Genomic DNA, 9,788 nt, shown 5'->3' with positions numbered 1-9,788 from the left:
TTTTCGTGTTTTTTTTTTATGTTGGGTTCTTTGTTTAAACGTTGTACATTTGCTGTTATGTTAAACTTTTATTAAAGTTTTTTATCATTAACTATTCAAGCCGTCTCCAACCATTATGACCAGATTATTTAGTATGTGGGATGCGATGACATACTATACCTTTGTTGGTCCCATTCCAAACTTGTGGGCGATAGGACGCTTGAACATCTTTGAGAAAAGCTGACCAACATCATTATATGAAACAAATGAAAAGTCCTTGCTTTACAACATTCATCACCCACAGTATTTCTACTACTTTGATTTTTGTTGCCAGCTTTGCTTGGAAACGAATAATCTATCTAGTCAATGAAATATAGGGCTGAGAGAGCAGATAGTGATGGTGTATTCTGGTTACTGAAATTCCTCTACTGCCCAGGGTTGATTGAGACTTTCCAAAGCTAATCTTACCCGTTCCTACATGTGTAGACCATCGGCTATGCTGCTTCAACTGGGTGAAAAAAAAGAGGATTTTAACTTGATTTTTTTTTTGTAGCAAAGCACATCTGAGCTGTTCTGCTTCTGACATCACAGGCAAAAGTGGTGTTCATTAGTATCCTCGTTGTCAAGACAAGTCTTGAAATGTTCATTTCCCATGATTCAGCATGCTAATTCACTGATGAGAAATTGTATCTACTAAAGATTGTGATTAGCAAAACACGCATATATATTGAATTTACTAAACTAGTTCTAGTTGAAAAAAGCCATGGATGAATGTGCTAGCACGATACTGCATCATAACAGAAAAGCATCTTTTCTAGATTTTGCATCCTAAGAATTAAAAATAAATCTTCTTCTCAAGCAACCCCAGGAAAACCTTTTGCAAAATTTTGAAATTATAAAACTACAGGGAAGGCAGTTAGTCACAAGCATCTACTGTAAGCATTGGCTTCCCTAATAATGGTATTTTACTGTCACTCTTATTATCACTTATTCTCTCAAAGTTTGAAGTGCAATCAGATTAAACCCACGGACCCTCAAATTCACAGTCCGGTGTGCTAGACATTATGTTACCTCCACCCAAATTTAACTGAGTTGAGCCTGGATTTATGTTTATTAACCAACTTTATTCTAATTTTTCTGTATATCATTTAGTTCGTTGCTTTTCATTTGGCAATTACTTTATTTTACTTGGTTCCTCTACTACTCTGAGTAACACATATAAAGTACTTATAATAAAGGTTTTTATTTTATTCAAGCTTTTTTGATATCAAGTCCCAGTTGTTGGACCCCATCATTTGGACTACTTTCAGTGTGTTTTCATTAAGTCAAGTTTTTGTTAAATCTTTTATGTTCCTTAGAAAAAAAAAAAGAAGATAGTTAAGAAAGTCAAAAAGCCACAGTTACTAAATCGACAAAACAGATACTTTGAATTAATATTCATATAAGGAATGATCAAGATTCACAAGAAATAAATATAGTTTTACAATTCTGTAATATATATATTTTCTATGATCTGTAGTTTATCCAAATTCAAAATCAAGTAAGCCACATTGACTCGCTTCTAAAAGTGATGTGGGTTACTGTTTATAACTAATGAACTCCATTAAAAAATAATTTTTTGTTATATTTGAGAAAAAAAAAATACACTTTAGATACTGAGTAGTGAAGTTGGAAGAATAAGATATGGTTGATCAGATTGGAAACTTTACAATAAACAACAGTTATGAAATTCTGCACCTACATTTCTTTTTTTTCTTCAGTATGTTATCAAGTGTGAGTGATGGTTTTGACAGAAAAATATTTTTTGGTCGTTGTTTATATGTTGGCCAATATACTATTTTAAACCAAAACACTGTCAAAAATAAATGATGAATTTAACTTGTATAGTGTCACAAAATTATGAACTTCAGGCCACAATCTCTAAACTAAAAGAACATTATATACTTCACATTCATGTACAATAGCCACTTTTTATATTGATACAGAAAAAACTATTTTTTTTACAGACAAGAATATTATAACTGGTTTCTAATCCTTTATTTTCTTGTTCTATATTTTTAAAATAAAATATAAAAAACAAACAAAGCCACACTCAATACATTAATGGTCTATACATAAAAAATAATGAAATACAAATGTTATTAAATAGCCACTGAAACCATAATCTTCAGGTTTTTCTATGGTTAAATAATTAAAAAAAAGCAAATATATTATCTAAAGCTATATTTTAAATATTACTAATTCCTTTTCCACATTCCTAATTTTCTTAACATCTCTTGTTTTTTAACTTGTGAAAGCTCAACTTAAATGAATGATTCTATTCATTAGATTTATACTATTACATAAAAACCTAAAGTTTTGCTGGTAAAAATAAACATTTATGTTGATTCAAAACAAAAAGGTATAGTACATAAATCATCAATAGCTGGTTACACAATTGAACATAAGAGAAAATTCTAAATACCATGTTTTTTTTATCTATTTATTCATTCACAGCTGAGATGGCAAGCATACCAACTTGTGCACATTATTAAACTTACTTCTAGTAAGTCAGAGTAAAAAAGAAGAAAAAACCCTGTAACTGATAATTCATTGTAATGTAAATATTCCCATCCCTAATCTATGCCAACCTGATGTGCAGCAAGAAAACAAAGATTACAAAAAGAAGAAAGAACATGCATGAAATTAGATATTATAATTATGTAATATTTAGAAGGTGCAAGAAGAAAAACACTAAAATTAAATGGCAAAGAGTCGCATTTATTTTTCTTGTACAACAGCATCAAGTAGGGTGTGAACAATAGGAGTAACAGAAGGCATGACAATTAACAACTGCATCCAGGCACAAACAAACAAAAAACTGTTACACAAAAATATATCATTTACTCTCTTTTTTTCACTAAACGATTGACCATTAAGAAACATTACTGGTTAATACCATGCATACATATATACTTAGGATGTCTCAAGTTGTGTTACATGATGTATGCAGCTTTAGAATCAGTAATATTAACACTGAATTTAACAATTAAAACATTCACATGATAACATACAACTTGCAGAATAAAATCTCTACCATTAGTTGTCTAAACTGGTCTTGGACCAAGCTCTTTTCTTAATTTTTTCTTTATATAAGATTCACTGTACTTATGTCAAAATGTTTGTAATTGTATAAAAAAAAAAAGTGATGTAACATTTATGAACAATATCACATAATGGTTTTCATGACGTGTAGCCCTTTCCTTGAACTCATCAGCTGACATACCTCTAATTCTGAAAAAAAAAAGAAAATCATGTTTCAGGAGAGATTAATAATAAAAAAAAAGTTACAAAAAGTGATGTATTAAAATTAGAAATCTATACCCTTGTTGTAATGTGCATGGATAATTTAGAGAATTCTCAAATATGTTGCATGAAAATTTACTCAAATTTCTTCTTTAACCAATAAAAACCCATTAGTTCAATATTTTAACAATGAAAACCAACTGATAAATAAACTGGCCACTTAAGCATTATTGTATGGATTACTCTTACAAATCATATATATATATATTTTTTTCTTTATTATATATAAACTTCTATTTGATAATGTGTACACAAGCTTTAGAACAGCTGTTCTGTGACTATCAAACCAATTGTGAGTGAATATTTTCCCCACACCCTTAAAATCTAGTGGTAAATAATATACAGAATATTTAGATATATATTTACACATTTACTTACATGATTGAGAAACAAGAAAAGAGCATCAGTCAAGTCCAATTCTAATGTTTTAACAGCATTATGTACACAAAGGCCAAACAACAGCGAAATTTTATTTATAAGCAACGTTACACAGAGTGGTGAATTGAAATGTTCCATTAAGGCCAGCACCATTGAAAATGAATTTTTGCATGTGGCCATAAAAGACAACTTACTATTTGTTTTTATCACTCATAAAACACTCAAAAAATTGGAGTTAAGAGAAAATAGTTCACCTCTGAAATGTACAGTCTGGCATTACAAGTTCATGTTTTTAGGAGCTCTTCAAAGTTCCTGTACAGGTGATGAAAGCTCCTTTGATTCATTTGTATAATTAGTCTTAAAAAGGTCTGACTGTTCATAGGATGAAACATGAGGAATAAGCATTTTCTGATTACAATACTGCTATCGTCTTATGACAGAGTTCAAGGCCTGAGGAGAGAGACTTCCATTTAGATACCCATATGTGGTATACATGGTGTTTTGTGGTCTTGATGACTGAATTGACTCTTGGTATTGAGCTTGAGGGTGCATGTTGATGTTCACCATGCCCATGGGGACAGCAGCAGCTTGTAGCTGGGTAGGGTTAATAAATCCTGCATTGGTGATGTAACCTGCTGTGTTAACCATTGCTGCTGTTCCTGGAGGAGGTCCCTGTGGCATACGGTAGCTTACTCCATTCAAAGTTTGGTAGCTTGCTGCTACTAGATTGTGATTGATGGCTACACCAGAGCTTCGTTGGACTTGTCTGGCATGGTATCGATGGCTAAACTGACCATAGCCATGACTGGCATTGGACGGTATTGATCCTTGAGGCTGTAGACTAGCAATCCCATGCTGCATTTGAGATGGAAGGGTGATATTCACCTGTGGTGATGGAGAAGTAAGGTTTGGTGGTGGAGTCATGGTATTACAAGAGGGTGAACCAATGTCCATGATTCCATTAGTAAGCTGCTGAAGTTTAGCAAGGCTACAGCTATAGCTGCCTTGAGATACAGGGTTGGGCCTTGGTGTAGGAGTGCAGGAGTAATTAGGAGACTGGAAGTGGAATCCTGCTGGCACAGTGGAAGATACAGCACATGCAGAAGCTGCTGATGAAGGAAGACCAACATTGACATGGGTTAGGCGTTGCATAGTTCCTGGTATTGTGACAGGAGCTTGATTTGCCATATTTAGATTATGATGACTCTGTTGCTGAAACTGTTGTGAGTGGGCAGCAACTGCTAAGGCTGGAGTTTGGTGTTGGATCATGGTAGCAACTGGAACACCTACTCCTACCATGTAAGATCCAGCAGGACTTCCTCCTGTCATTGCCATGTTTACAGTGTTCATATAGTTGGTGGAAGAACAAATGGAGGATTGTCCTACCAATAAAGTATTCACTGAGGGAGAATTGACATTAACCATACTATTTTGCACTAAGTTTGACACAGGAGGGGTCACTGTACGTCCATGTGATCCAGCACAGCCAGAAACAGAATGTTGCTGGGGAGGTGCAACTCTGTTGCCACAATTACTTAGACCACTAGATGGGCACTTGTGGGACTGGACTTGAGCTTGCCGCTGAGCCTGTGCAATAGCAGCCACAGCTGCTGCCATTGCTCCATGTGGTGGGGTACTGTGTGGGGTGTGAGTTGCATTGCAGTAAGGATTCTGTAACTGAGCACAATCAGGGTAAGGCTGTGGAGTTGGAGTTGGCTGTGGAGGCTCAACAGAGTTTTGAGCCATTTCACTACTACTAATGGATGTTGGAGATTCCAGGCCTAACTGTGTTACATCTATCTCCACAGAGTTAAACCCACCATTTGAAATAACACTATTTGTTGAAGAATCAGGAGTGTAAACTCCCATATTAGCAAGGTCATGAGGTGTAGGAGTTGAGTTGTGTTTCCGAATGATTCCACTGGGAGTGGATGGAGTAGAGGAAGATGGTTGAGAAGTGTGACTGGCATCAACAACAGTGTCCATTCTCTGAGGAAGGTCACTAGTAGTAACATCTGTTTCTGGAGATGTTGCTTGCAAGCATTCAAGATTGTTACAGAATTCTTCTGAAAAATTCTTCTGAAATTCAGAAGTATTGTTTGTTTGACTAGAAACATTGGTATCCAATTCAATGAGTACCGGTGTTTCCTGGGGGTGACCCACAGAGTTAATAATGTTCGAAGACACAACTGTCTCATGATGCTGTACTTGAAGATTTTCATCTAAGCTGCACATAGTTTGGCTATTGCTAACACTAGAAGGAGGGTCAGAACTGGAAGTCATTGGAGTAATTGACTGAACAGGAATTTGATGAACAGTTGTGGTTACTTCCAGCTGCTCTGCTACAGTGTCTGTGGCCTCTGATATGACTATTGTTGGGCTTGATATATCTTCCTCATTAATTTCCAATTCATTTGAAATAGAACAAGATACTGGCTCTTCAAAGTCTCCTGACAAATTGTCATCATTTTGGCATTTCTCTGCTTCTTCAAGTTCATCAGCACAATCTTCTTCTGTTCCATCACACTTATCCGGAGAAGTGAGAGTGCTGTCTTGTTGAGATGTTATCTGAGGGGTTTCACAAGTGTCATGGTCAGTGTTCCAGTGTTGTGAATGTTCTTGATCTTTTCTCAAAATGTTAAGAACACTTTGTTCAATTTCTTCATTTGAATGGTCCTTTTTATTTATGGGGTCAAGATTTTCTAAACTGCCTTCAGAAGTTACTTCTTTGTGTGTCCTGCTTATTGTAACATGAGGATTCTGCAAAGAAGAGTCATAGTCTTTATCCTTATAGAGAGGAGTTACAAAAAGTTCCAATTCAGTTGATTCTTCAACTAGCTTAGGATGTTCAATATTACTCTTGTTCCATTGCTCCTGGCAACAAACAATACATTTGGATGAGGAGAGTAATTCACTTTTTAGATTAAAACAGCATAAAACATTACAAATCAACATAGATCATAAAGTTTAATATAAACATACCTCCAATTTAAAGTCAGTTAAGACTGAATACTCTACCTTTCCTTCAGCTAGATTTTTTCTCACAAAGTTTAAAGTTACATGGCTATTTTGTTCATAAAATTTTGAAATTAGCTTCTGATATTTAATTATGCTAAAAACAACTATATACAATTATAGTTCTATTAATAAAGTGCTGTATTATTTTTAGATAGTCATTTTACCTTAGTTTAAGAATTATAAAACTTGTTAACTAATATATAAAATGACTAACAAAACAATTACAATAATGATATACAATAACAATGTGAATTATACCTGGGATGCACAAAGGCTGAATCTGGAATACATTAATTACACAGAAAAAACAAATTATTCCTCATCTAAAGTTAAAACTGTATTATAAGTTAGAAATATTCTTGAATGATCATGGAATACTGTTTGCAGAGAAAAGGAATAAGCAAGGTAGAATTAGAAACAAAAAATAATGATGTTAAACCCTCAAAAACATGTATACTAAAAACAAAGAATAAAATTCACCTTCAATTCTATGTTTGATGTTAAACTTGCTGGACAGACTGGTTTCTTCTCAGACAAGGTTACAGAGTTACTGTATTCATCTTCCTTAAATAACTGCTTTTTACTTAAATCTGTTACTGAAGCTTGTAAATCAGGTGGTGATGAATCAAGCTTAACAGATGGGTTCTGGCTTTGTACTGTAACTGTACTTTTGGGAGAAATATCTGGGGCAAGAACTGGTGGAGTGAGGCCAGACTCTGGCTCTGGAAGTGTCACTTTATCATGTGTTTTTTCAGGCACAATATTTTTCAGCTTCTTTCGTTTCTTGCGTTTACTGCTACTCTTTTTATTTGAGGATGTTCCCGACTTCTTGGACTTCTGTTTCTTCTGTATTGAACTTCCACTCTTGGACTTCTCTAAACGATGTTTTGACTTCTTTCTAGACTTTTCACTTTTGTGAGACTTCTGGCTAGATTTTTCAACTTCTTTATCACCTATAAAATTAAAGTTTTTATATCAAAACTAGCCATATTACTGGTGGGTAAACTAAATTAACTTATAAATAGTATCTAAAATAACTTTTTCTCAGAGAAATGCTGCAAGAAAAACTAATTTTCTGTGCTAAAATAAAGAAATATAAAAATATAGCAAAAAAAAATCCAATCAAAAAAACACCAATCAGTAATTTTTTTTTAATTAAGATTTCCTGAGCTTTCATTACTGATATAAATCCTTATTTAATTTATTACTTAAGAGTTTGAAAGTCAAGAAAAAGTAAACTACTGCTGTTTGTCATTCAGTACAAATGCTATATTACTGAAACAATATGTCCCTTATATGGGATCTGTGTGACTTAATGTTGATTTTGACAAAACTACATAGGCTCGTAACAATTTAAATAAATTCAGTAGTGAAGTTTATACTTTGATAAGAAAAAAAATCTATAATCTAAGTGACTGATTCTATTCACCATTTTTAAGAAATTTTATGCATAAATGTTAAGTAATTAACAAACATTGTGCATTCATACCATAAGCATATGTAATAGTTTTTTTTTTATAATCTGAATTAAACCAACTTGCAATAATGATCATACCATCTCTAAGCTTTAATTCCCTTTTCAGAGCTGCTAATTTTTTCTTCTTCTTGCTCTTCTTTTTCAGCTTCCCTTCCTTTTGGTTTGAATGTTTTTCAATGCTTTCAGATTCTTTACGAGATGATTCTAGGCAAGAAAAACTGGTCTTTAAATTTGTACTATGATCTTTCTTTTGTTTCTTCTTTTTGGGTTCCATATCATCTAGTTCATGACAAAGTGATGAAGAGTTCTTGTGTTTCTGAGAAGAATGTTCTCTCTTTCTTTTCTTTTTCATTTTTAAATTGTTTTTCTTTTTAGATTTGTCTTTTTTCTTTGATGCATGTTGATTACTTTTACAGTTATCATGTTTTTCCAACTTTGTTTCTTCACAAGGGCTTTTTCCTGATTTTGTCTCTTCTTTTTTTGCCTCTTTCTCTTCTATAGCTTTGTTTTCAGATATATTTGCTTTTTCTTGAGTGTTGTTTACACTTGCATTTGTCTCTTCTTGAATTTTGCTTTTATCAGTGTTTGCATCTTGCTGAATTTTGTCTTCATCAGTGTTTGCATCTTGCTGAATTTTGTCTTCATCAGTGTTTGCATCTTGTTGAATTTTGCCTTCATCAGTGTTTGCATCTTGTTGAATTTTGCTTTTATCAATGTTTGCATCTTGTTGAATTTTGTTTATAAGTGTCTTTGCATTTTCTTCAACTTTGCTTTTATTTGTCTTAGGATCTTCTTGGATATTGTTTTTAATTGCTTTTATATTACCAGACTTGATTTTAGTCATCTTTGTATGTTTTTCAACTTCAGTTGTATCACTTGTTTCACTCTCTGGTAAAAGTGAATGACTATTTTCTAATGGTTCCTTTATAAAGCAAGATAGCTGTCTTTGAATAGAGTTCGATTCTTCAGGCTAGTAAAAAGATAAATAAATTAAAGATGTAAGAAAATAATAATAATATTACTACAGTTATCTATCAAAAGAATAAATTGACTAAAAATCATATTACAGAGGCAGGCACCAATATAAGAACCACTTTAGTACAAGTAATTAACACAGTTATTTCTAGAAAAATGATTTTTGAAAACATTAATTCTTAAGCAATTTTATCTCTATGCATATCAATATTTTTAACTAATGCAAGATTAAGGTTCTATTGGCTACACATTCTTAGCAGAAACATTTTATCAATCTTTTGAGCTTTAAAATTCTTGTATCACACACATTTGCCAGATTCACCCTTTCAGACAATTAACAGTTTACTGCCATTTTTGTATTCACATTCATTAAAAATAATGCCCACTGAATATTTTTGGGCCTAAATTTGATTTAGTAGACTTATAATTTTATTGAAATAAAGAAAACTATTATGTGACATGACTATATATACTATGCTGTTACACAGTATGCTCATAACTGTGGACCTGAAGCTACATTTCACACATACACACTAATTAGCAATAATACAATATCAGGCCTAATGAGATCATGTATTAGCCCATTTTGTGGAAGGAAATTTTGCAGAAAATGATT

General features: G+C 33.0%; 1 protein-coding gene across 4 annotated transcripts in view; it reads right to left on the bottom strand.

The window, feature by feature from the left end:
- Positions 1–4,111: 4,111 nt before the first annotated feature.
- Positions 4,112–9,788, bottom strand: part of LOC106457663 (histone acetyltransferase KAT6B-like) — a 96,126-nt gene continuing 90,449 nt past the window's right edge. For 3 of the 4 annotated variants that reach the window (XM_022389336.1, XM_022390882.1, XM_022389854.1), the window contains 3 exons: positions 8,276–9,167; positions 7,201–7,673; positions 4,112–6,576 (listed from right to left, as the gene is read on the bottom strand). In XM_022389336.1, coding sequence (XP_022245044.1) covers positions 4,126–6,576; positions 7,201–7,673; positions 8,276–9,167 — 3,816 coding nt within the window. In that variant the 3' untranslated portion in view covers positions 4,112–4,125. The remainder of the gene's footprint in view (positions 6,577–7,200; positions 7,674–8,275; positions 9,168–9,788) is intronic. The other variant, XM_022390378.1, reaches the window with a different exon arrangement.

This window comes from Limulus polyphemus, unplaced genomic scaffold, assembly GCF_000517525.1.
Source record: "Limulus polyphemus unplaced genomic scaffold, Limulus_polyphemus-2.1.2 Scaffold0, whole genome shotgun sequence".
Lineage (NCBI taxonomy): Eukaryota > Metazoa > Arthropoda > Merostomata > Xiphosura > Limulidae > Limulus > Limulus polyphemus.
Note: the sequence above shows the minus strand (reverse complement) of the source record. Positions and strands in the feature narration are given on the sequence as shown.